This window comes from Phacochoerus africanus, chromosome 9, assembly GCF_016906955.1.
Source record: "Phacochoerus africanus isolate WHEZ1 chromosome 9, ROS_Pafr_v1, whole genome shotgun sequence".
In the NCBI taxonomy this organism is placed as follows: domain Eukaryota; kingdom Metazoa; phylum Chordata; class Mammalia; order Artiodactyla; family Suidae; genus Phacochoerus; species Phacochoerus africanus.
This window is the reverse complement of record NC_062552.1, coordinates 13,875,281-13,903,014: the sequence shown is the minus strand read 5'-3', so window position 1 is coordinate 13,903,014 and position 27,734 is coordinate 13,875,281. Positions and strand designations below refer to the sequence as shown.

General features: G+C 43.0%; 1 protein-coding gene across 4 annotated transcripts in view; it reads right to left on the bottom strand.

Annotated features, from left to right (window-relative positions):
* Nucleotides 1-27,672, bottom strand: part of KDM1B (lysine demethylase 1B) — a 57,273-nt gene extending 29,601 nt beyond the window's left edge. For 2 of the 4 annotated variants that reach the window (XM_047796959.1, XM_047796962.1), the window contains exons 1-9: nt 27,524-27,672; nt 27,161-27,201; nt 23,253-23,352; nt 22,303-22,430; nt 21,140-21,229; nt 20,210-20,321; nt 17,970-18,086; nt 4,968-5,006; nt 461-665 (exon numbers count right to left, since the gene is read on the bottom strand). In XM_047796959.1, the coding sequence (XP_047652915.1) occupies nt 461-665; nt 4,968-5,006; nt 17,970-18,086; nt 20,210-20,321; nt 21,140-21,229; nt 22,303-22,430; nt 23,253-23,339 (778 nt within the window). In that variant the 5' untranslated portion in view covers nt 23,340-23,352; nt 27,161-27,201; nt 27,524-27,672. Of the gene's footprint in view, nt 1-460; nt 666-4,967; nt 5,007-17,969; nt 18,087-20,209; nt 20,322-21,139; nt 21,230-22,302; nt 22,431-23,252; nt 23,380-24,226; nt 24,246-27,160; nt 27,202-27,523 lie in introns of those variants that run through there. The other 2 variants (XM_047796960.1, XM_047796961.1) reach the window with 2 other exon arrangements.
* Nucleotides 27,673-27,734: the final 62 nt, after the last annotated feature.

Here is a 27,734-nt window from a genome sequence, read left to right as displayed (position 1 = left end):
TCATCAGTCTCCATGCCCTGATGTTTTAAACTTTTTCAAGAGTGGGTTTTCTTGCTGAGATTATCAATGGCATACTTAGAAGCAGAAAGACTCCAGGAGAAAAAAGAAGGGCGGCTCGTAGTATCCCAACTTTCTTCCAGCACATCAGAATGAGTATGCATTATCATCAAATCATGCAGCTTTTCCAACTCTTAAAGAAATTCGCATTACACTCCTCAGGCAGGATTCCTGGACAAGTTCTACAGGCTTCCCCAATGATGGGGGGAAAAATGAACTGTACAACACATACAAATGAGTGATCCACAGTCTAACCAAATCCATGAAATAATGACATGCTTTGTATGATGCTATACACATTTTATATAAAAACCCATCTTTTCCCTTCACTCACCCACACGTTGCCGGGGCAAGGGCTGGGGGGGGGGGGCAGGGAGCAGAGAGGGCCAGGACCAGCTCTCACCCAGCACAGAGGGGACTGCCTTGGAGTGCTCCAGCTTCCCGGGGCTGGCGTCGCTGGCTGCACGATGTGTGCTGGTGCAGGAGGGGCTCATGCCCACGCAGTCAGGGTAGTAAGCAGAGAGCAGGGGTGCGGCCACGCTGTCTTTCAGCAAAGGAGGTAGGATGAGCATGGAGTACCACCAGTGGTTGGAAACTTCCGACACTCTCTGCCAGACGAAGGGGGGACAATGGCAGACAAGAAATGCACATGCAGCCTTGGCCAAGGTCAGAAGGTCCGCTTCACGTCACCTAGCCATCACCCGTCTACACTGCCTTTTCCCACAAACAGTCCTCACCACAGCTCTGCACAGTCAGACTGAGAAGCCAAAATGCCTGATGAGACCTGCTGAGTTCTTTCGGATCTACAGCAACAGCTTCCTCTCCCTCCCTTCCTCCGAAAACAAAACAAATAACAAACCACCCCCTCCCGCCCCCCACCCACCTCCAAAAACAAAAAACAAACCACCCACTCCCGCCCCCACCCACCTCCAAAAACAAAACAAACCACCTGCTCCCGCCCCCACCCAAAGCTAACACCAGGTAGGTCTTAAAAGCTGCATCCACTGGCTACACTGCAAGCCTCGGTTTGTTTGACAAGAGAAACTTCTTTCGGTTAAGTGATCAGTTAAGTGATCGTTTGTTTATCACCCATCCCACCCCAGTTTAACTTTGGATCTAAAGATAATCGAAACTGCAAAATTCAGCAGGAAAAACAACTCTCTGGAATAGTAGTCCACACTACTGCTTTTTGCCAGAGGCTACTAAAAGGCTTTCAGAGGGAAAAGTACATGACAACCATCAAAATAAGATGCTCTGTGTTGAAGTGAACCCCCCCAAAAGGTAATTAGGTCTTAAGATATGAGATCACATTCCAGAGTTGATTTAACATACAGAGTCTCTAGATCAAAGCAGCCCCGTGATGACTAACTATTGTGATAAAAATAAAATTTACCTGGCTTTGGAGTTCCCATCATGGCTCAGTGGTTAGCAAACCCGACTAGCATCCATGAGGATGCGGGTTTGACCCCTGGCCTCGCTAAGTGGGTTAAGGAGCCTGTGTTGCCGTGAGCTGTGGTGTAGGCTGCAGACACAGCTCAGATCAGGACCCTCTGATGTAAGTTCCCCAGGCTCCAGGCAAATGCCACATGTCATCAAGTAGGGGCTGGTGAACTCGAGATGCATTTTGCTTGCCCTTCAGAATTCAGAGAGTCCAAATCTGGGGTGAGCATTTTTCAGCTTACTACAAGCCCAGCGCCCACTATAAATTACTCCCAGCTGCTTCGCACATTTATTTTACTAGCCTGGCCCCTGAAGCCTTTTCAGTTTGCAATCTTGATCCTTGAGGCTTGCTTTAGGCCTGGCTACCCTTGACCAGCCTGTGCTGGACCAAGAGGAAGGGAAGCTTCGGTTCCTTCTCCAATGCACCAGGGCTGCCTCTATAGACCCCCTTCCTGACTCGGCCCCACGGACACAGTAAAACTGAGTGATCAGGTTCTGACACTCCAGAGACCATGCAGAAGGCAGAGATGCCTTAAAAAACATGAACCCAGAGTTCCCATTAGGGCGCAGTGGAAATGAATCCCACTAGTAACCATGAGGTTACAGGTTCGATACCTGGCCTCGCTCCGTGGGTTAAGGATCCAGCATTGCCATGAGCTGTGGTGTAGGTCGCAGACGTGGCTTGGATATGGCGTTGCTGTGGCACAGACCAGCAGCTGCAGCTCTGATTTGACCCCTAGCCTGGGAACCTCCATATGCCATGGGTACAGCTCTGAAAAAGCAAACAAAAAAAAGAAAGAAACCTAAGCGCGTCCCACTCTGAATCCACTTCCTGGGTCTTGCAGCTGTGTTGGTAAATCGAGTCAAGACTTGAAAGAGGTCCTGCTTCCTTCGACCCTGCTACCTCTCTCCAGGCTTTCTTCTCCCTAGAAGCCCACTGAGGGCATGCCAGCTAGCCTTTGCCTTAGAGTAGGAGAAATTCGGGGACTAATAAAGCACTTGGTCTCATTCTTACGAGTGTGTTAGCACACTCACCACTCCTGTACACCTGGCTATCATTTTGTCCATAAGCCATCAAAAGGCCCACTCTCACCCTTAATATACACACGACTAACGAAACCGTGCTTGATATAGTCAATCCATTAGCATCTTTTATGAAATGCCCACGGCACTGGGTTAAAAAGTGTTTCCCCTAAATTCATGTCCACTTAGAACCTCAGAATGTAACCTTATTTAGAAAGAAGGGCTTTCCAGATGTAATTCGTCACTCTGGAGCAGAGGGAGCACTCTGTGTCCTTAAAAGAAGGAGAGACACAGGGACAGGGAGACACAGAAGAAGAGGGTCCCATGATGACAGAGCAGAGACTGCAATGACACATCTACAAGGCAAGGAACGCCAGGGACTGCTGGAGATGCTAGGAGCTGGGAGAGGCGAGGAAGCATCTTGCCCTAGAGCCTTGGCCGGGGCGGGGGTAGGGGGTGGGTGGGGGGCTGCTGACACCTTGGCTTCAGACTTACCGCCTCTGGAACTATGAGACAATAAATTTCTGTTGCTTTAAGGCACCCAGTTAGTGGTAATGTGTTATGGTTGCTTTAAAGAACTAATACATTTTAGTTCCAATAACATTGTTTTTAGAGAAAGTATACTGATTTTAATTTGACATAAGGAGAACTCTAAACATGTCATCTTTTAGCCTCAAAATTATCGAAACCGTTGAAACAAGGCACAATTTCCCCCTGAACTTGCTACGTGGCTCCAGTTACAAAAAAAAGGGGATGAAAATCTTAAAAGAAAAATAGAAGTCTGAGATTTTTAAGTGTATAAAAAAACCTCCCACAACACCTGTCGACATTGTTCCGTATGCTACAAAATAGCACCAATAAGAAGAGTAAAAGGTGTTAAAAACCACTATGACAGCATTTCTGAAAGGCAGCTTGTCTGACCTCCTAAAAGACGATTTATCGTGGAATAAAAAAGGAACTTAAAATCTCTGGAGGGAGGGTTGAGGTTTTATTGCAGTGTTCCCCATGCAGTCTCTTAGATGAAGGGAAAGTGTGAGGAATGTGCTTCTGCCCCGGCTGTCACTGTGCAACGCAGAGAAAAAGAAACTGCTTTAAAAGTAACCCTAGAATCCAAAAGAATAGAAAGGGGGGTGATATGGCTATACATCTGCCCCTGACTCCCTGACTCTTTCTTAACTAAATAACTAACTGGCAGATGAATACCTGGGGACTCCTCAGAACTTTCTTTTTTTTTTTTTTTTTTGATTTATAGGGCTGCCCGTGGAGCATATGGAAGTTCCCAGGCTAGGGGTCAAATCAGAGCTACAGCTGCCTGGCTACACCACAGCCACAGCAACGCGAGATCCGAGCCACGTCTGTGACCTACACTACAGCTCATGGCAACGCAGGATCCATAACCCAGTGAGCAAGGCCAGGGATCGAACCCACATCCTCAAGGATACTAGTTGGGCTTGTTCCCCCTGAGCCACAACAGGAACTTCCTCCTCAGAACTTTCTAAAGTTTTTTATCCCAAGAATATGGCCTCTGTCCTTAAGTTCAGATTCCTTGCATGTAAAATGGGCTGAACATTAGGGGCAAGACTCACATGTAACTGCACTGAAAGTTACCTCTTTTCTTTCTATAATTGCATCCTGTCTACCCTAAATTCAGAAATTATTTGTGCCACTGCTTTCCTATGGAAATGTTTGAGGGTGTAACTAATTATTTTCTAGAGTGCATGTGTATCTCACACATTCTTTTATGCAACAGAATGGATTTAAAGCACATGTACCATGTGTCAAGCCTCTCTTTGCCTAAAAAGTATAGTCCCTGAGTTTCAGACTTCTAGAAAAACTATGAACAATCGTGACTCAAACTCAGAATTTTAAAAGATCATTTTCTGACACAGCCACTGGGTCTGCTTATAAGGCCTATGGGATCTACTAGCTTAGGCAGCAAATTTTCCTAAGATAAATGAAATGTGACGAGGCTTTGCCAGCCGCTTCCCCTTCTACATCTGGGCAGGGACGAGACAAAGCAGTTATGCTGAGGCCAGAATACACAAGAATATTCTCACAGCTGAATTTGATACCAAGACCATCAAATTATGGGCCTCTTGTTCTTTTCCTAGAAGGATTCACGTGGAGAGAAGGTCATAAAGTCACCCATGAAAAACAAGTTTAACAAGTTTGATCCTTGTAGGAAGATGAGGTGTTGTTTCTTTTTATTGCCCTTTAACACAGAGCAATATACCTTGGGGTTTGTTCGTTTGTTTAAGTTGGGAGAGGAGCACCCATAATGCCACTATTGCTAGCACTGTCATCTCAGAGTTATCACGTTAGATTAAAAAGCCTTTGATTAGCAACCAAATAAAGAGAAACTCTTATAACTGTTATTGTTGTTTACTGATAGTTCTTATCGTCGAAGGCACAATGAACTCTCATCCAGAACATGCAGAAATACTCACTAGATCCTCTGGAAGGGAACAATGGTCTGAGGTCTCCGGCTGCAAAAAATAAACAAAAACCAAAAACCAAAAAACAAGTGTTAATTAGGTTTAATTATAAAATGCTGACTTTTTTGAGGGAGGGGCTATACCTGCAGCATATGGAAGTTCCCAGGCCAGAGGTCAAATTGGAGCTGCAGCTGCCAGCCTACGCCACAGCCACAGCAACACCAGATCCTTAGCCCATTGAGGGAGGCCAGGGATCGAACCCAAGTCCTCATGGATACCAGTCAGGTTCTTAACCTGCTGAGCCACAATGGGAACTCCTAAAATATAGTCAAGTGTCAATTTACTTTCAATAAGATATCCCTTTTCACCATCTAGAATGGTAAAGAAAAAAGTGTGAAAAAACACCACGAGTGAGGGTGTGGGGAAGACAGATCCTCTTGTAAGGATGTTTTGGGTGGAAATCTAAAAGAATGCAACAACTCTGGGGAAAAATTTGACAAAATACAAAACTTTTAAATGCCTGATGATTTGGCATTATCTTGCATGACTAATGATGTACCCGACAGTATGCCCTCCGTATCAGTGGGTTCCTCACCCACAAATTCAACCAGCCTCGGATTTAAAATATTCAAAAAAGGAGTTCCTGTCCTGGCTCAGTGGAAATGAATCTGACTAATATCCATGTGGATGCAGGTTCGATCCCTGGCCTCATTCAGGAGGTTAAGGATCCGGCGTTGCCATGAGCTGTGGTGTAGCTTGCAGACGTGGCACGGATCTGGCATTGCTGTGCCTGTGGTATAGGCGAGTGGCTACAGCTCCAATTTGGCCTGAAGCCTGGGAACTCCCATATGCCGTAGGTATGGCTCTCAAAAGACAAAAAAAAAAGAAAAGAAAATCTTTAAAATTTTCGAAAAAAATTACGGAAAGTTCCAAAAAGCAAAAACTGAATTTGCCATGCACCAGCAACTATTTACATAGCGTTTACATTGTATTAGGTATTATAAGTAATCTAGAGATGAGTCAAAGTATATGAGAGAATATGCAGAGGTTTCATGCAAATACTACACTACTTAATATAAGGGACTTGAGCATCTTCAGATTGTGGTACCTGCGTGGTCCTGGAACCAATCCCTGAGGATGGGATGACTGTACATATCCAACCATTCTAATCTTGCTATACAGCCATAACTCAGAGACACTGAGGGTTCGTTTCCAGACCAACCACCACAATAAAGCAAATATTGCAGTAAAGTGAGTCAAACAAATGTTTTCGTTTTTCAATGCATATAAAGGTTATGTTTATACCATACTGCCGTCTAAGTGTGCAACAGCACTAGGTCTAAAAAAACACTGTCTGTACTTTAAAAATGCCTTATTGCTAAAACACGCTAACCATCATCTGACAAGGCAGGATTGCCACAAGCCTTCAATTTGTAAAAAATGTGTATCTGCGAAGCACAAAAAAAAAAAAAAAAGCGAATGGCAATAAAATGCAGTGAGGCTGTATTTTCTAGAGACCCTCATCCATGTGCACTAAGAGATATATTAGAAAATGTTCAAAGGAGCATTGTTTGTAATGGAGAAAAGCTAAACACAACCCAGAAGTCCATTAAGAGTAGAATGGAGAAATACATTGTATCATATTCACTGAGAATACACTACAACCATATTACAACATGGATACATCTCATAAGGTGAGTGAAAGAAGCCAGGTCCCAAAGCCTACGTACTGTATGCTTCTATTTGCATGAAGTTCAAAAGCAAGCAAGACATCCACAGTGTTGCACATCAAAAAATAAGTAGGGTCTATGGCCATACCACCTGGAACCATCTCATCTGATCTCAGAAGCTAAGCAGAGTCGGGCCTGGTTAGTATTTGGATGGGGGAGGAGAGTAAATAAGGAGTTACTCTGGGGCTGGGTGGGGGTTGGGGAGCAAGAGATGGATCATGAATGAAAAGGGGGTGCAAAGGGGGCTTCTAAGGGGCTGAATGATAAGTGCTTGTTTCCTTTACTGGGATCTGGCTAAATGTGGATTCTGACAATTCACTGAGCTATGCCTTTTCTTTCTTTTTTTTTTTTTCCCATGGTCTTTTTAGGGCCACACTCATAGCATATGGAAGTTCCCAAGCCAGGAGTGGAATTGGATCTGCAGCTGCCGGCCTACGCCATAGCCAAAACAACGCCAGATCCGAGCCCCATCTGCAACCTACACTACAGCTCATGGCAATGCCGGATCCTTAACCCACTGAGTGAGGCCAGGGATCGAATCCGTGCCCTTGTGGATACTAGTCGGGTTTGTGACTGCTGAGCCACGATGGGAACTCCTCATTGAGCTATGTGTTTCGACTTGCGAATTTTCTATTTGTATGTAATACTTCAATTTAAAAAGTTACCTAAATAAACTGAAGATTGGCATGCCATATGGCCTGGCAAATCTGGCCCTTGGAATACATTCCAGAGAAACTCCTGCACCTGGGCACTGAGAGACCTGCAAGAAAGCTCAAAGGAGCATTGTGTGTCACAGCCCCAAACTACAAACAACCCTCACACCTGTCAATAGAATAGATACGCTGTGGTAGATTTACACAATGCAAAGCTACACAGCAGGGAAAATTAATGAACCAGAGCTCTAGGCACCAACATGGATATAGCTAAAAAAACCCTCAAAGTTAAGTAAAAGAACAAGCTGCAGAGGAAAACAAACAACAGGATGTAATTTGCAACCAGTATACACATATGTAAAACTTTACATGTTATTTACTTTTCATACATATGCATCAACTCTATAACGAAAAGCAGAGGAGTAATAGATACAAAATTTTAAATATGTTCTTGGAGGAGATGCAGAGGAAGACAAGACTGAGGGGTACCCAGGGAGTTACAGAAGCATAGGTAACCCTCTGTTTCTAAAATTGGGTGGTGGGTACATGGCGAGTGTTTGCCTTCATTCTTCCATTCCCTTCACACAAATTATAAATCCTCTTTGTGTCTGAGAATTGATTCATATTAAAACAAATGTACAGGAGCTCCTATTGAGCTTAGCGGGCTAAGAACCCAACTAGTATCCATGGTGATATGGGTTCAATCCCTGGCCTCGCTCAGTGGGTTAAGGATCCGGGGTTTCGGTGAGCTGTGGTGTAGGTCGCAGACATAGCTTGGATCCTGTGTTGCTGTGGCTGTGGTGGAGGCTGGCAGCTGCAGCTCCAATTCAACCCCTAGCCTGGGAACTTTCACATGCTGCAGGTGTAGCCCTAAAAAGACAAAAAAAAAAAAACCCAAAACCCCCATAAAAAACAAAACCAAAAAAAAAACCCTCACAAACACTGTACATACTCTTTGACACGGCAATTTTATTTCTAGGAAGTGATCCTACAAAGCTAGGTACTCTCACTAACAAGAAATGTTTAAATGTCACCTAAGTGCCCTTCAATCGCACCAAATTCATCCTGATACATCCATTCAATGGACCATTTATATACAATCTTTTAAAGAGAAAGAGATCTTTACCTACTGCAATGGGAGCATCTTTAAGATACATTAAATGACAACATGCAAGCTCCAAAACGGTGTTCACTACTATTCTTTTTAATGTGGTTTTACAAATAAACCTTTCCAGACTTTGTCCTTGACCAAAGACCAAGCTAAAGACCAAAGGGACTCTGGGCCAACAAAAACCATTAAATAAATATTTCTAAAGTTCAGGCTATGGGTGATAATTAATCAAACTAAAGCAGGAGGGTCTCAAAGGACAACTTCTTGGGTGGGAGGTGGGGGGGAGAAGAGAGTTTAAAGCTGGGGCTTCAGAAGACCATAAAGCCTTCAACTTGAAGATGGGTATAAAAAGAGGAAAGCATTTAAATTTTCCAAAGACAAGGACTGTGACACCTCTGAGCCATGCTGGCAAAAAGTACTTGATGTTAAAATACACCCAACTAGGTGATGAAAATCAAAATAAATACTTGGGATAGAAGGAACTTCGGCAAGAGAAACTGTAGGGAGCAGTAATTGCATGTAAGCTCAAAAGCAAGCAATGAAGAGAATATGGTCATAGGAAAAACATGCTATTCCAAAAGAGCAAACTAAAACTGAGCAGTCAAACAACTAACAAAAACTGGGAGAGAGAAAAAGGGGAGGTGGGCTGAAGCATGGCGCCATTTACTTTTTCCCCTTTGATAGCAAGGTGTCCGTTAATATAACCTAAAATTGAAACATGGAATTTGTTTAAAAGCTAGAATGATTGCAACTTTATTTTTTTTGTCTTTTTTGTTGTTGTTGTTGTTGTTGCTGCTATTTCTTGGGCCGCTCCCGCGGCATATGGAGGTTCACAGGCTGGGGGTTGAATCAGAGCTGTAGCCACCGGCCTACACCAGAGCCACAGCAACGCGGGATCCGAGCCGCATCTGCAACCTACACCACAGCTCACGGCAATGCCGGATCGTTAACCCACTGAGCAAGGGCAGGGACCGAACCCGCAACCTCATGGTTCCTAGTCGGATTCGTTAACCACTGCGCCACGACGGGAACTCTCATTGCAACTTCTTAACATCCTTATCATGTACTTTCTTAATCTTTTATAGAGTCTTTAGAAATTACTATCTCTTGAGATGAAGAAACAATTGTCCTGTGTTCAGCCACTTCTTTCTTTTCCTTTTTTTTTTTTTTTTTTTTTAGCTTTTTAGGGCCACACCAGAGGCATATGGAAGTTCCCAGGCAAGGGGGCAAATTGGAGCTGTAATCTGCTGGCCTACAGCACAGCCACAACAATGCAGGATCTGAGGCACGTCTGTGACCTACCTCACAGCTCACGGCAACGTCGGATCCTTTAATTCACTGAGCAAGGCCAGGGATGGAAACCATATCCTCATGGATACTAGTCGGATTCGTTACCACTAAGCCATGACAGGAACTCCCCAGCCATTTCTTATTTCACTTTGGCTTCTTTTACTTCAATGATGTTGTATTAAACTCACGCATTTTACATAAAATGAGCCTATATAGCACTCTTCCTTAATATGAAGTTATTTATCAGCCAGGCCCTCTCCTTGTACACATGCATGAATACTCTTGAAGGAGTCGCATTTAACAATGAGAGTGCATGAATTTTCTAATCATCTTTGTTCTTTTGTATATTGCTTGAATTTCTTTCAATGAGGAACACATATCATTTGTCTAAAAACAAATTCATTCTAAAGAAAACCTCAAACTTTTCAAAAACTACTCAAATTGAAGAAATTGCAAATGACACTCAGGAACAAAAATCAAGTAACCAAACAAAGGGCCATTGATCATTTGACCAGTTAGTAGAGATGAAGTCAAAGTCAGATTCCATTATCAGCACGTGAGAAAGAGGAGAGATTCTGGATAACTCCAAAAAACAGTCACACCAAAGCTAGCTGAAGCTCAGGACAAAATGATTTGAATGTAAACTTTTAATGTAATCCTCACACCTAGTATTTGGTAACATAACATTATGCAAATGATCATATACATATATATATATGTGAACAACTATTTAGAAACTTCGCAGTTTTGTATTTTATATATTTATATATAAAATTATATATATAGTGTGTGTGTGTGTGTGTTAGACAACCGTTTAGACACTTTGCAGAAATATGTTGAATGAAAATGGCCCAAAGGCTAGTATCTATTAAAACGGTCTGCTATTTTTGACTGCTCGCTCCTTGGCTGAACTCTTCTCAAAATATTATAATGATACGTCACTTGAGAAGTAATCTGGAGCACAGGGGTTGGTTAAGATCAGCACAGCCACGATACTGTTCCCACTATAGGACATGCTCTCCTTTGCCACACAGGCTCCCAGTACCTTCCTTACTCAAATGTCAGTTTCATCAGTGCACACACTCAGTCTGGAAAATCTTACCTACGCCCCAAGGTGAGCCCCTTCCCATTGTTTTCTCTTCTGTCCCTCAGAGGTTGAACTCAAGATTCCATTGAGGGCTAAACTGAAAGGTTTTATGACAGCACTTTTTTTTTGTTTTTTGTTTTTTTTGTTTTTTAGGGCCACAGCATATGGACATTCCTAGGCGAGGGGTCGAACTGGAGCTACAGCTGCTGACCTACGCCACAGACACAGCAACGTCAGATCCGAGCCTCGTCTGTGACCTACACCGAAGCTCATAGCAACGCCACCTTCTTAACTCACTGAATGGGGCCAGGGAGCGAACTGGCATCTTCATGGATACTAGTTGGGTTTATTTCTGCTGAGCCATGATAGGAACTCCTAGAAGAGGACTTGTTAATTCCAGGACCCTGATCCCAAGCTGAGATCAATGCATTCTACCCTTCACTCCCAAATTATCAACATCAACAGTAAAAGAAGGATCCCACCATAAATACCACTGATACCAAAAGAAGAGAACACTGCCAACAACTTCGAGCTAACACACTTGACAATGTAGATGCAATAGACAAATTTCTTGAAAAACACAATTTTCCAAAATGGATGACCACCAAAGTAGCCCTGTATCTGTTAAACAAACTGAATTTGTAATTTTAAAACTTCTCACAAAGAAAACTGGCCTCACTAGTGAAAAGCCTTCACTAGCGAATTGTATCAAACGTGAAATAAGAAATAGTATCAACCATCCACAAACCCTTCAATAAAAGAGAAGAATATGCTTCATTTTATGAAACCAACATAACTCTGGCAGCAGAACCTGACAAAGGCATTATGAGAAAGGAAAATGAAAGAAACTATATCCATCATGAACATAGATACAACAATCCTTGACAAAATACTAGGAAACTGAATCCAATAATACAGTAAAAAGGATAATACATTAATAACAAGTGGAATTTTTTTTCCCCCAGGAATGCAAAATTGTTTCAACATTTCAGAATCAGTGTAGTTTACCACATTAATAGATTAAAGGAGAAAAACCAGGGAGTTCCCGTTGTGGCTCAGAAGTAGTACCCATGAGGATGTGGGTTCAATCCCTGGCCTCACTCAGCGGGTTAAGGATCCAGTGTTGCTGTGAGCTGTGGCATAGGTCACAGCTGTGGCTCAGATCCCAAGTTGCTGTGGCTGTGGCATAGGCCTGCAGTTGCAGCTCCAATTCAACCCCTACCTAGCCTGCAAATTTCCATGTGCCACAGGTGTGGCCCTAAAAAAAAAAAAAAAAAAAAAAAAAAAGGAGAAAAACCGTATGGTCAGCATAAAAGATACAGAAAGTACAGAAAAAGTACTTGACAAAATCTAACATCCTTTCAAAACAAAAATTTCTCAGCAAACTAGGAATACAAAGGAACTTCCTCAATCTGCTAACAGGCGCCACAGCCAACATTACAAATGATGATAAAATACTGAACACATCACTCCTAAGGTCAGGAATAAGCCAAGGATTTCTGCTCCTCTACTTCTATTCAATTATACTGGTGACCCTGACCAATGTAATATGGTTAAAAAATAAAAAAGCAAAATGATAGTTTTTTTAAAAAAAAAAGCAAGTCTTTATTTGCAGTTGATACTGTAGAAACCGCCCTCCCCCAAAAAATATACAAAAAGGATTTACAGAATTTCTTTCTTTCTTTCTTTCTTTTTTTTTGGATCTACGGAATTTAAAGTGAAGTCAACAGTCACTGGGTACAAAGTCAATGTGAAAAATTAAACTGTACTTCTACATAATTGTAACAAACAACTTAAAAGATTAAAAATGAATTCTAGGAGTTCCCATTGTGGCACAGTGGTTAACGAATCCGACTAGGAACCATGAGGTTGCAGGTTCGATCCCTGCCCTTGCTCAGTGGGTTAACGATCCGGCGTTGCCGTGAGCTGTGGTGTAGGTTGCAGACGCGGCTCGGATCCCATGTTGCTGTGGCTCTGGCGTAGGCCGGTGGCTACAGCTCCGATTCAACCCCTAGCCTGGGAATCTCCAGATGCCGAGGGAGCGGCCCAAGAAATAGCAAAAAGACAAAAAAAAAAAAAAGAATTCTACTTACAATCACAGATCCTGTTGTGGTTCAGAGGGATCTGAGAAACTGACTAGTGGGAGTTCCTGTTGTGGCTCAGCGGAAATGAACCCAACTAATATCCACGAGGATTCGGGTTCAATCCCTGGCACTGCTCAGTGGGATAAGGATCCGGCTTTGCCGTGAGCTGTGGCACAGGTTGCGGATGCGCCTTGGACCTGGCGTTGCTGTGGCTGTGGTGTAGGCCACCAGCTACAGCTCTGATTTGACCCCTAGCCTGGGAACTCCTAACTTCCATGTGTCACGGGTGCAGCATCCCCCCGCCCGAAAAAAAAAATACATTCTCAGTGAAAACTAGAAAACATTGTTGGGAAAAATTAAAGACTCTGAAAAGACAGAGAGATATACTGCTCCCATAGGTCAGAATAGGGGTCAGGAAACCTTTTCTTTAAAGCACTAGATAGTAAATATTTTATTTTCTGTGGAGTATATGGTCTCTCTTGCAACTACGCTGCCACTGTAACATGAAAGCAGCCATACTCATCACATAATGAATAAACATAGCTGTGTTCCAATAAAACTTCATTTACAAAAATAGGTGGAGGGGGGCCAGATTTGACCCATGAGCCATAGTTTGCTGACTTCTAGATTAAAAGACAAAAAAAAGTTAAGATGTCAATTCTCCCTCAAATGACCTACAGATTTGATTTCAATCAAAATCCCCAAATTTTCTATATACTTCTAAGTTAATAATAAAATTCTTATAGTAATATAAAGGATTTAAAATAGCCAAGAGAATCTTGGGGGAAAAAAGTTGGAGGAATTTGGACTACCTTATTTTAAGACTTATATAAAGATACAATAATCAAGACAGCATGGTATTGGAGTTCCCGTCATGGCACAGTGGTTAGCGAATCCGACTAGGAACCATGAGGTTGCGGGTTCGGTCCCTGCCCTTGCTCAGTGGGTTAAGGATCCAGCATGGCCGTGAGCTGTGGTGTAGCTCGCAGACGTGGCTTGGATCCCGAGTTGCTGTGGCTCTGGTGTAGGCCGGCAGCTATAGCTCTGATTAGACCCCTAGCCTGGGAGCCCCCATATGCCGAGGGACTGGCCCAAGAAATGGCAAAAAGACCAAAAAAAAAAAAAAAAGACAGCATGGTATTGGGGTAGGGATAAACAGGGAGATCAATGGAATAGAGTCCAGAAACAGACTACATGTATGGGCAACTGATTTTTTTATAATTATTGCCAAAATAATTCAATGGGGAAAAAAAACTGTCTTTTGAACAACTATGGAAAGAAAATGAATCTTGACCTATATCTCACATCAAAACCAAAAATTAACTTGAGATCCATTAGCATCCTAAATATAAAGACCAAAATAATAAAATTCCTCAAAGAAAATACAAGAAACTGTTCAAGCTGAGAGTTGCAACAATTGCTCAGAAAAGATACAAAACGTTCTAAGCATAAAGGAAAAAAAAAAAAGGATAAATAAGGCTTCAAAAATTCAAACTCCTGCTCATCAAAGGACCTATTAAGAAAATGAAAAGCCATGACAAAGACAGGGAAAATCACTCAAGATAACATATCTCATTTCCAGATTACATCAAGAACTCCTACAAGACAAGACGAACCCAATTTTTAAAGGAGACTTGGGCAGTTTCTCTGAGAAGAAACTATGAATGGCCAATAAGCATCTGAAAAAATGTCCAACATCACTAGTCATTAGGGAAATGCAAATTAAAATCACAAGGATAAACCAATGTATACCCACTAGAACGGCTTAAAATAAAAAAGTGTACCATCACCAAATGTTGTAGTCTGGTACAACAATTGTCGAAACCATTTGGTCATTTCTTAAACGTATAACTCAGCAATTTCCTACGCATTTATCCTTAAGAAAGGAAAACACAGGTCCACAAAAACACTTGCAGAGAATGTTCCCTACAGTTTCACTCATAACAGCAAAAAATCCAAAACAATACAAATGTCCTCTAATAACAGGAGATTACACAAACTGTGATATGTCCATACAACACAACACTCCTCAGAAATAAGAACAAAAAAAAAAAAACTACTGATCCATGCAAGCACAGGGATGAATCTCAGGAACAGTTAGAGAAAGAAACCAAATGCAAAGAAGTGAATACTGACTGATTCCATTTTACAAAGTTCAAGAGCAAGCAAAACTCTGCTTAGGGTAAAGTAATCAAAATAGTGGTTGCCTCTGGAAAGGGGAAAGGAAAACACTGGAATGTTTTAGGATGGTGGAAACACTGTGTATCTTGATTGGGGTGCTGACTACATAATGCAGACACTTCCCACAACTCAGTGAAATTCAATTAAGATTTGTGTATACAATTACAATATGTAATTATACCTCAATTTTAAAAAAACAAGACGTAATTTTGTACATATTAAGAATAACAGGAGTTCCCATAGTGGCTCAGCAGTTAAAAAACCCGACTGCTATCCATAAGGATGTGGATTCCATCCCTGGCCTCGCTCAGTGGGTTAAGGAACCGGTGTTGCCGTGAGCTATAGTGTGGGTCACAGACGTGGCTCAGATCCTGCATTGCTGTGGCATTGCTGTGGCACTGCTGTGGTGGTGGCACAGGCTGGCAGCTTTAGCTCCAGTTCAGTCCCTAGCCTGGGAACTTCCAGATGCCGCAGGCTCAGCCCTGAAAAAGATGAAAAAAAAAAAAAAAATACCACCACTCAATGAAGGTAAAGTTTTCATAAAAAGATCACTCTGGGCTAAAGTTCTTTAAACCTTTAAAAAGCAGTTTAGTTATTTGTATCAAGAGCCTTAAAAAAAGTGTCTACCATAAGTGTCATTAAGCACAAAGACAAGTTCTAGCAGGATAAATGAATCATTGAGGGCGGTTATCTACTGGGTAGGAAGGAAGAGATGGTTATGGTGGAATTTCATTTTTTATTCCCATATTTATGTGTGTGTTTATATTTATATGTCCATGCATATATTCAATCTACTTTTTTGTTGTTGTTGTTGTTGCTATTTCTTTGGGCCGCTCCCGCGGCATATGGAGGTTCCCAGGCTAGGGGTTGAATCGGAGCTGTAGCCACCAGCCTACGCCAGAGCCACAGCAACTTGGGATCCGAGCCGCGTCTGCAACCTACACCACAGCTCACGGCAACGCCGGATGGTTAACCCACTGAGCAAGGGTAGGGATCGAACCCGCAACCTCATGGTTCCTAGTCGGATTCGTTAACCACTGCGCCACGACGGGAACTCCTCAATCTACTTTTTTAAAACCGGAGATTATATTCATAAAATACTTACATAAAATTTAAAACAATAAAACATAGAACTCCTAAATGTTCATATCCTTTTTTTTTCCATTTTTTTACTTTGGAAAATCTTCCAAATATGTTCACAATAACTATGATTCACTTAAATAATATTTGTATCTTAAACCCCAGGCTTTTAAAAGTTTGATCATAAACTTCACAAAGCTCTTCATTCATTCTTTAACAGGGAATTTGAACTCAGAAAATACTCTGCAGGTAAAAACTGCATATCTTTGTGAATATATTACGAACCACTGTTTCAAAAGAGTGACTTTTATGCTATGTGAATGAAATCAAAATTTTTTAAAAAAGAAAGCATCTTGTTTCTGAGATGACAGTGATTCCTAATATTCTTTAATGGACTGATGGAACCAGAAATATTGCATAGATGAATGCTTTAACACATTTAAGATATGAACACCTTTTTTTCCTTTTATGGCTACACCCACAGTATATCCAAGTTCCCAGGCCAGGGATCGAATCTGAGCCACATCTCTGGCAACACTGCATCCTTAACCCACTGTGCTGCAGCGGAAACTCCCAATGAACACATTTTTATTTTTTTTTAATTTTTTTGTCTTTTTGCCTTTTCTATGGCCGCTCCTGCAGCATATGGAGGTTCCCAGGCTAGGGGTCTAATCAGAGCCGTAGCCACCGGCCTACACCACAGCCACAGCAACGCAGGATCTGAGCCGCGTCTGCGACCTACACCACAGCTCAGGGCAATGCTAGATCCTTAACACAGATCCTTAACACACTGAGTGAGGCCAGGGATCGAACCCACAACCTCATGGTTCCTAGTTGGATTTGTTAACCATTGAGCCACGATAGGAACTCCACATTTTTAAACACTTAATAATTGCTGAATCCCGAAAGAGGCACACTATACCAACTGTGGAAGACTGCTAACTGCCGAAACATATACATTCACCCTTCTTCACTTATGAACAGGACCCAAATTTCTTTTTTTTTCTTTTCTTTTTTTTGGCTTTTTAGAGCAGCACTCATGGCATATAGAGGTTTCCAGGCTAGGGGTCAGATTGGAGCTACAGCTACTGGCTTGCACCACAGCCACAGCAATGCCAGATCCGAGGTGCATCTGAGACCTACACCACAGGTCATGGCAACACCGGATCCTTAACCCACTGAGCAAGGCCAGGGATCAAACTTGCATCCTCATGGATGCTAGTCAGATTCGTTTCCGCTGAGCCACAACAGGAACTCCAGGATCCAAATTTCAATGCTGCAACATGCCCAGTTATAAAATATTTTCTTCCTTGGTCCCTATTGTTGTTCAGAGTAGCTGCATGATCTTGTTCTGGCCAATGAGCTAAAAATGGAAATCTACTGTTGGAACTTCCAGGAAAGCTCCTGGTTTCCCATTAAAAGAGGGAGAGACTTGGCTGGGACACACCTCTTGCCCTTTTGTCTTTCTCATTTTGTCTGCTTAGAATTTGGAATGATGGCTAACAGCACAATGACCATCTTACAGTTGAACCATCTTGTGGTTATTATTATTAGAAGGAGATTTCCATGGGCAACCACACCACATCTGGACAGTCTGTTTCTAACCTGCTTTATAATGTGAGAAAAACAAAATCCTTAGTTGACTAAGCCATTGTAGTTAAGGTTCTGTTGCACCTGGGACAAGACAATCCTGATTCAATGACCAATATGATGAATGAAACAGAGACACCATTACGATGTACTGACAGCTAAATGAACCTATCAATTAATTCAAAACGAACGCTGAGAGAGATCATACCTTAACAGCAGTATTTGGTTTCATACCACATCTGTAGGTCTTTGCTATCTGTGGGGTAAGCTGGATTTCCTTGGTAAGCTGCCTCCATTTTCTACACTCAGGTTTTGTGCACTGAACCTGGATGGAAAGTCAAGTCAAGGTCAATGAGTTGGCACATCCTGAGCCAGCATTTCTATGGTGCATCCTGCGCTAGCATTTCTATCTTCCACCTCTCACTCAGCCATCTTCTCCACATGGTTTGGTCAACAACCACTCAGCAGTTCCAAGTGTTTTTTCTCCCCCTTGCACCATGGCTACTCATAAAAGCCCACTTTAACCCCATCAGGCTAATTTCTTTTTTTTTTGTCTTTTGTCTTTTTTGTTGTTGTTGCTATTTCTTGGGCCGCTCCCGCGGCATATGGAGGTTCCCAGGCTAGGGGTCGAATCGGAGCTGTAGCCACCGGCCTACGCCAGAGCCACAGCAACGCGGGATCTGAGCTGCGTCTGCAACCTACACCACAGCTCACGGCAACGCTGGATCGTTAACCCACTGAGCAAGGGCAGGGACCGAACCCGCAACCTCATGGTTCCTAGTCAGATTCATTAACCACTGCGCCACGACGGGAACTCCCCATCAGGCTAATTTCTAATTCAATACAAGCTCACGCCCCAAAAAGTGAAAAAGGGATCAGAATACTGTCATCAAAATGGACTTCTAGCTCTAACCTAAGGAAACACTCAGAGTTAAATTTAGTTGCAGTTCACCAAAAGGTATCACACTAAATGCAATGTGGTATCTTAGACTGCCTCCTGGAATAGTAAAAAGACACTAACGAAAACACTGATGAAATTCAATTAAGTCTGTATGTACTGTAGTTATTAGTAATGTACCAATGTTAATTTCTTAGTTTAACAAATAATTCTGGTGTGTTAGATGATAACATGAGGAGAAACTGAGTGAAGGATATATGGGAAGTCTGTACTATCCTTGCAAATTTTCTATACATTTAAAATGATTCCAAAATAAATGTTTGTTTTTTAAAAAAACACTCAGGTATCTAACCACCAGAAGAATGAAGCTGGACCCCTACTTCACAAACATACAAAACTTAACTCAAAATGGATCAAACACCTTAATGTAAGAGCTAAAATGATAAAATTCTTAGAAGAAAACATAGGAGTCCATCTTCCTATCTCAAATGTGGCAATGGACTCTTAGATACGATACAAAAAGCCTAAGCAATGAAAGAAAAAATGGACAAGTTGAATTTCACCAAAATTAACAACTTCTGTGTGGAGTTCCCATTGTGGCTCAGCGGTAACAAACCCAGCTAGCATCCATGAGGACATAGGTTCAATCCCTGGCCTTGCTCAGTAGGTTAAGGATCCAGCATTGCCAGACACAGCTTGGATCCTGCCTGGTTGTGGCGTAGGCTGGCAGCGATAGCTCCAATTTGACTCCTAGCCTCGGAACCTCCATACACCAAGGGTGTGGCCCTAAAAAAAAAAAATAAAAAGGCAAAAAATAAAAAAAGTTCTTCAGAGTTCCCCTCATGGCTCAGAGGTTAACAAACCCAACTAGGATCCATGAGGATTCGGGTTCGATCTCTGGCCCCACTCAGTGGGTTAACGATCCAGCTTTGCTGTGAACTATGGTGTAGGTCACAGACTTGGCTCGGATCTGGTGTTACTGTGGCTGCAGTGTAGGCCGGCAGCTGTAGCTCTGATTCAACCCTAGCCTGGGGAACTTCCACATGCTGTGGGTGCGGCCCTAAAAAAAAGTAACCATGAGGTTGCAGGTTCGATCCCTGGCCCCATTCAGTGGGTTAAGGATCTGGTGTTGCTTCGAGCTGTGGTGTAGGTCATAGATGCGGCTCGGATCCTGCATCGCTGTAACTTCGGTATAGGCCAGCAGCTACAGCTCCAATTCGACCCCTAGCCTGGGAACCCTCATATGCTGCGGGTGTGGCCCTAAAAAGACAAAGGACAAAAAAAAAAAAGAAAAGAAAAAAGATTAAGAGATATTTGTACCAAACTTAGCAATGGCCATCACCAGCTGGTGATGAGTCTTTAGTTCCTTCTTTACATGGTATGTTGAATTATGTGATTTTCCTACAAAAATTAAAATGTGATTTACTTTAACAGTAATAGAAAGAAACGTAATTTTAAAAACTTTCCTAAAAATTGGTCTTTTCATCCATTTCTCCTGCTTTTTGCTCCACAAATGCTTTACAGAACAACAAAGTGTTATCTTTTTTTACCCAGTAGGGGAGCTGCTGGTCTGCCATGAAAGCTTTTGGACTAGGTTCAGTTTTTCCATTGCTAGTCCATATTTTTTTCCATGTAGTATATTTGTCATATCCATCCTTATGGCTGAAAAAGAATAAAAATAAATATAGCATGCTATAAGTTATTCAGGCTTTCAAAATAGGAGGAAGATATAAATCTTATGTTAAAGGACATAACCAGTCATATTATAAGGAGGGGACGTTACCGTGGCACCCACAGAACAGGTTGTACTCCTATCAGTTTTAGTATCTAAAACTATTCGGAAAGAGATGGCTACCTCTCCGTCCATCACCCACTAGTTTTCAGAATCCTCCCCCCCAATTTTTTTTTTTTTTTTTTTTGCTTTTTAGGGCCACACCCGCAGCATATGGAGGATCTCAGACTAGGGCTCTAATCAGAGCTACAGATGCTGGCCTACACCACAGCCATAGCAATGCTGGATCCGAGCTGTGTCTGCGACCTATACCACAGCTCATGGCAAGGCCAGATCCTTACCCACTGAACAAGGCCAGGGATTGAACCCAAAACCTCATGGTTCCTAGTCAGATTTATTTCTGCTGTGCCACAACGGGAACTCCCCTCCCCCTAAATCTTTGCATCTGCCCCCACGCACTGGCACAGAACAGCAAAGCGGCTCCTCGATTTTTCAGAATTTGCCAACTAAAGAGAATACCTGCTTCATGGCAGGTACTTTTTGAGCCCTGAATGGGCATACACATAAGCATGCACACACACTACAGCATCAAAGTTCTGACACGCTTGGAGTTGGCACAGGAGTGGCTGAAACCGTGGAATAATTCAGTAAGCCTGGGGGCTCGGTCTTAATCTTCTGACTCCCCCTCCGCTGCCCAAGCCACTGTCCCTTCCACCACGGAAATGTCAAACAATTATGAGAAACAAACCTTCTATAGTAATGGTCAAAGCACTCGTTACAGAAATGCTCCCCACAGGAGAGGTGGTACCATCGGGACGTGTAACCATTTTTGGCACATCTGAAAAACAGCAAAAATAGGCAGCTCTCAAAATGAATAAGCATGTCTTCTCATTTTTCAAAAAACATTTATCAAGTACCTCCTACGAGCCCATTTTGCCTTGTCTTCACTTCAAATCATAACAACCAGAAGATTAAAAACAGAGGAAACAGAAAGTCCAAATGAGACATAACACTGCGTGGTGAGGACCCAGGGACTTAGCTCCGTGGCACCCAGCTGCTGGCCCATCTGAAGGGCCTGAGACTTGGGCCTTTTACCAAGACTTCCTGGTTTTAAGACTGGGAAGAAGAGATGCCAGTGTGCCTGCTACACATGTGTGAAGGAGAGAAGTGTGGTGTCCAGTGATCACATCTGGCCCCATACTGAACAGTGAACAAAACTGGCCAGCTGAATCTGGACCTTCCAGCGGGGCAATCTAGCAGATAAAACCTGCCACACGGCCAGTAATGTAGTAAGAGAATGAAATATGCCTCGACGAACAGTAATACCATCTCTTTGTGCTTTTAAAAAAAAAAAAATACCCACTAGGATTTGTTTTCCAGGTTTTATTGAATCCTAACTGAAGAATTCTGCCTGGAAGTCAAAGTCATGGGTCATCCCAATACAAAATGGCAAGGGTGCAGTCATCACCATGGTTGTAATGAGATGATACCTATCTGCTGGAGGAGGGGGTGTGTTACATGAGGGAGAAAAGAAGAGGGAAATAAGCATGGTCTCTACAGGGAGCTCAAGGCTCTCTCTACTGTGCCCACCGCTACCCCCATCCCATCCCCAAACCATCTCCCCGACCCCCCAAGGAAAGGTACACCTATGGAGGATGGGACTTGAGAATGGCCACTGTGCAGAGATGACAGGGCTAGTCAACGGGGGCAAGGGGCGGGGGGGGGGGGGGGGGGGGGGGCTCCAAGGTGGGGTGTGTGGTGTGTAACAAAGCCTACAGGTAATGTCTCTATGAGTAGATAAGAGTATCTGTAGGTATCTTTAGGAAGACTGCCTTTGAGGATGAATGAATGCTCTCACCAGCGAAGGCAGGGAAGGTGAGGCCAAACACAAGACACGCCATCTACACAGACCTTTCAGAAGCGCTTGCAAAGCACACAGGACACGTGGCTGTACAGCCTGCTTTTTCACATTTCCTGTACTTCTTCTCTGACCCACCGTCCTCATCCTCGTCTGTCATCTCCGTGGCTTTTTTCTTCGCCTGAGAAAGAACCAGCTGCGTTTAAGATGCCACAGCACGGCCAAGGGGGAAGGGAGCAGAAGGTCTACTACTGAAATCACTTCCATGTTAGAAGTTCTAAATGGGAAGGTCAACAGCATCCTGGCAGGGGGTTAAGGCCTGACGCTACCGCAATTTCCTTGAGACTGCACACTGTGCAAATAATTCACTAACTTGCCAGAAATATAGCACTAGCACTTGGACAACGGGTCTCTGAGTAGAGAACTAAAATGCCTATGAGCTTCTCTTGAGAAAAAGGTGTATCCGCCAAAAAAAAAAAAAAAAACCACTCTCAATCTAAGACTTTTTTTTTAGAGTAGTTATATTCTTTCAGTACTGCACATTTAGAAAACTAGTAACATTCTAGAAAAAAAGATTATATCATTCAGTATTTTAAGGGAAAAAAAAAAAAACCTACAAGAGAGATGGCAGGCAGTAACCCACCAACAGCACCGACCAACTACAAGCCGAGGTCCAAATTCCTATGAATGACACCAAGCCAAGCGTGCTCTGGCCTCAGCTCACATCCTGGAGACAACCACACAGCTGTGATTCCCCGAACACCCCACAGTGATTCACACACCACGCCTTCATCTCTGCAGTTCCCTCTGCCCGAGATGCTTTTTTCCCACCTCCTAGCCACTTCTTCACACTGATGATCCCAAGGTGAGTTTCTCCACTAGACTGCAAGTTCCTTGAGGGCTGGCATTATCCCCTTTCAACTCTAATTCTTCAGTTCCAATCACAGTAAGTCTGCTGCTCAAACAAGTGCACTGAATGAATGAACAAATAAAGGAGTGATACCTGCCGACCAGAGCTCCTCAAAGGAAGGCTATCTGGAGAGTGATCAAAAGACGCTTTTTTCTTTGTCCTCCCCCGCGGCATTGCCATTGTATCAGAAAATCTGTCAGAAATAAAGGAACAAAACACCCTCCGCAAAAAAAATTTAAATATTAGCATCCGGCAACATATTCAAGAAACAAGCAAAACACCCTCCGCAAAAAAATTAAATATTAGCATCCGCCAACATATTCAAGTTCTTATGCAGTTTACGTGGTAAGACTTTATGTTCTGCAGTTAGACTGAGCCTGAAGCCATTGCTTTCACGTAACTTAACCTAAGACTAAGCCTCAGTGTTCTTATGTAAAATGGGCACAGCAGGTGTGACTATAGCATCAGTGAGAGGATTAAGAGAACTGGCTTAAAGCACTAGGTCTGGTAGAAGTACTCTTAAGTATTATAAGTAGACACCATACCAATGACCAATAAACAAATGACACTACTGTTTATAAAATCCAATGAGTGAAAATATCTAGTTTTTGCCTGTTATGTTTCTATCTCACCATGTCTTCTCAGTTCCTGAATTCTGACCTCTTACTATACTTGAAAAAGAAAACTCAATCCTTCCTTCTCCATAAAACCCAACAATAAATCTCAGGCACACCGTCTTGCCACTACTAAACATAAGGATCTGGGTTAGTCGCTATTATCTTCCACAGGCACACTTTTATGAGTCCTCAAACTGTGCTGCTCGCAGTTAAACATTAAGAACCAAAGGCCTACAAGAAGAATAATGCATAAAACTATGAAAGATTAAAGAGTTATCGTATTAGTATTTTTCCAATTAAATTAGACGAGGAATGAAAAATGCTTAGCATAAGTACTCAACAGTATATGGATCCTACAATTATCACACATCTCCTTCCCGGATCCATCAAATTTACTACACGCACATACACTCACACAAAATAAGAGCATGAGTAATAAATAGGATATACCGGAGTTCCCGTCGTGGCGCAGTGGTTAACGAATCCAACTAGGAACCATGAGGTTGCGGGTTCGATCCCTGCCCTTGCTCAGTGGGTTAACGATCTGGTGTTGCCGTGAGCTGTGGTGTAGGTTGCAGACTCGGCTCGGATCCTGCGTTGCTGTGGCTCTGGTGTAGGCTGGCAGCTGTAGCTCCGATTAGACCCCTAGCCTGGGAACCTCCATACGCCGTGGGAGCGGCCCAAGAAATGGCAAAAAGACAAAAATAAATAAATAAATAGGATATACCTATGGATAAGGAATTTGAAAGTGGAAAAGGATTATCATAAGGTACAAATCCCACATATTTAATCTTAATCTTGGAGAAAAGCTTGTAATCCTATTGTTTCCTATCTGTGCACTAATAGTCATAAGTGCATTTTTCATGGATTATAAACACCACGTGTGAAAACTTTCAGTCTGCCATATACATTGACTTTGAGAAATCTTGACACCAATGTTATGGTTTTCCTTTGACTCAGGTCTTCACTTTCCAAAAGCCATTGTCACCTGTGAATAAATAAACTCTACACATATTTCAAAGAGCATTACAGTTCTTTAACCACTAAATAAATTGCACTCACTACACAACTGGATAAAGCACTAATAATTTTTTTTTTTTTAAGCACTTATGATTTGGAGTTCCCGTCATAGCTCAGTGGTTAACGAATCTGACTAGGAACCATGAGGTTGTGGGTTCGATTCCTGGCCTCGCTCAGTGGGTTAAGATTCCGGCATTGCAATGAGCTGTGGTGTAGGTCACAGATAGAGCTTGGATCCCATGTTGCTGTGGCTCTGGTTTAGGCCGGTAGCTACAGCTCCAATTAGACCCCTAGCCTGGGCACCTCCATATGCCGCCAGTGTGGCCCTAGAAAAGACAAAAAAAAAAAAAAAAAAGCACTTATGATTTTAAAGTACCACTGTCCACCTACAAATGTTATATACAAAGAAGACTTTCTGGATCACATTTATATTTTCAAAAGGCTCTCCAATCTAACAAATCTCTTTATATAAAAGATATATTCCACATTAGTCATACAATGAACCATGAATAAAGCCGCTGTAAATAAGTATACAATGAACCATGAATAAAGCCTATGTAAATAAGTGTATGTGTGTCATGTGTTAAGTCTTACAGCAAACATCTGAGCCTAATGTGGGGTTTAGGAACATAAATAAAATCAGGTTCATGCAACACTTGACTGTGTACCTGGGAATGCAAGCACTCTCAAAAGAAAGCATAGTTTCTGGAAATTCCATCAAACATTTTAATCCAACTGTATACTGGAAAACATTTAATTGCAATGAAGAATGATGCAATTCAAGAAATGGTTAAGAAGAAATAAAAACGTTAGCTATAAAAGCTGTTAAGAAATCTGTGTTGTCTGGGGAAAACATGATTGAAGATTTTTAGGGGAGTACGTTTCCTTTAATTACACAATTAACAGTTATGGATTATTATACAATTACAGATGTGATAAATTCATTTGAGTAATTTAAAAAAGGAAGAAAAAAATGGAAGAAAAAAAAGTTATGTAACTTCATCCTTTTTTGACACTGTAATTTCTATATTTTCACTATTGCTGGGTTCTTTGGACTTAAAATGGAGGGAAAAAATTAAGTTGGAAGGATTACTTAATTGCACTTTTAAATATAATCTTAGAAATAAGGATCCAAAATGTCATTAAAACAAACTAGTATACTGAAAGCGCCTTTCCCCTTGTTCTTCAAATTAATAAACACACCTAACTTTTTTTTTTTAACACACCTAACTTTAAATAAAATCAATTTGTTTCAGGTTTCAATATGCTTTTATGAGCAATTTCTTCCTAATTTTAAATTCACAGCATTGGTCTTCTTTTAATGTGCCAAAAGAAAGAAAAAATGGTTTGGGGGCATAAGTAACCAAGCGGAAATAGCAATGTCTAGATTTCTGCTTTAACAATTCCTAGGATTTTTTTTCTGAAGTAGCTTATTCCAAAAAAGTGTTTAAAAACACACACAAGATTCATAAAAATATGAATCTAAATGGACTTCACGCTGGAATACAAATTTATAGTGGCATTAGCATAATTTCTCAAAATAGGATAAACGACTAGAAACTTCTTCAAAGACAACAGGAATAAAAATTTTCCTTAGGGCCACTTAAAATTGCTCCCACAACAATCACATTTTCCGAAATGTGGATCCAGTTCAATTGCCTGAATGCTTTGTTGACTACTTTCTCTGCCTGGAAGACAATTAATTATTGATGGACATTTTCTCATGTACCTCCTCAAGAAATTCTCTTCCACTCGCCTTTCTTCCATTTAAATAGATTAAAAAAAAAAAAAAAGGCGAAATAGCCTTGAGTTGTGCGTGCACAGAAGTGACGGATCTCCTCAAATGGAGTGGTCTGTGAACTTCTGCACGCCCTCCCGAGGGAAGGCTGGGCCTCCATCTGGCTAAGTTCCAGATCAAGGAACCCCCATCTCGCTACAGCTGGGCCGGCCTCTTCCTTCCTCTTTCACCTGCCAGCTGCTAGGCTGTTGACTAACAACTACCGTAATCGGGGCCGCCCCCTCGGGGTCCCGGGTCCCAGAGGAGTTACCCCAGCAACCTGGCAATGCCGACAGCGTCTCAACGCGTGGTAGCCGCGCTGGAGTAAAACTAACCACACCTGCGAGGCCGTGCGAGCTCCTCGCCGCCACGCTCTCAGCTGAACCAACAGCGAGGGAGTTCCCACTCCCGGACCGGGGGTCCCCTCACCCCCGCCCCGCAGCAGCTACTCCCCAGGTGAAAGGGCTCTGACAGCCCCCAGGAGAGAGTCTCAACGTTCCCAGTGCAACCTGCAGCTGCTTCGCTTTCCGAAAAGCTTTCTCGTCTGCTCTCCGGAGTCTGAGAAGCAACAGCCTCCCGGGGCTCACCTTTGCGCTGGAGGCGTGCAAGGAGTCACGGGGAGAAGGCACTGTGTACAGAAAGGAAACATTGTGGGGAGGGGGATTAGGAGAGACTCGCAACGCAGCGATGAATCCGGGAACCCCGTCGCCGTAACAACCCAGCCCGGGAATTCCCCCTTCCTCAAACAGGGATCCCCACGCCGCACCCCGCTCCAATCCAGGGAGGGAGGTATAAGCCCCTGGAGCACCCATCCACCTCCCACCCTAGCCAGGAGCGCTGTACAGCGGCAGAATGAAAGCTTGCACCCTGGCCAAGCTGCTTTGTGCAGAGCTGTCACCCGAAATCCGCCGCCGCCCCCATGCCCGCCCCGGGAGCCGCGTGTCCCCCACCTCCGAGCGCGGGCGAGACAGTGCGCGCCGTCCCCGGCTGCCGGCGCCTCTCCCGAGCCGCGCGCCGCGCGCCCAGGACCGCAGGATCCGCGCCGCGAGCCGCAGCCCCCGCTCGGCCGCCGCCGCCGCCGCCGCCGCTTCCGCCCCTGTCACGACGTGACCCGGGGTGGGAGGAGCCGGAGGGACCGGGGAGGAGTGGGGTCCCCGCCTT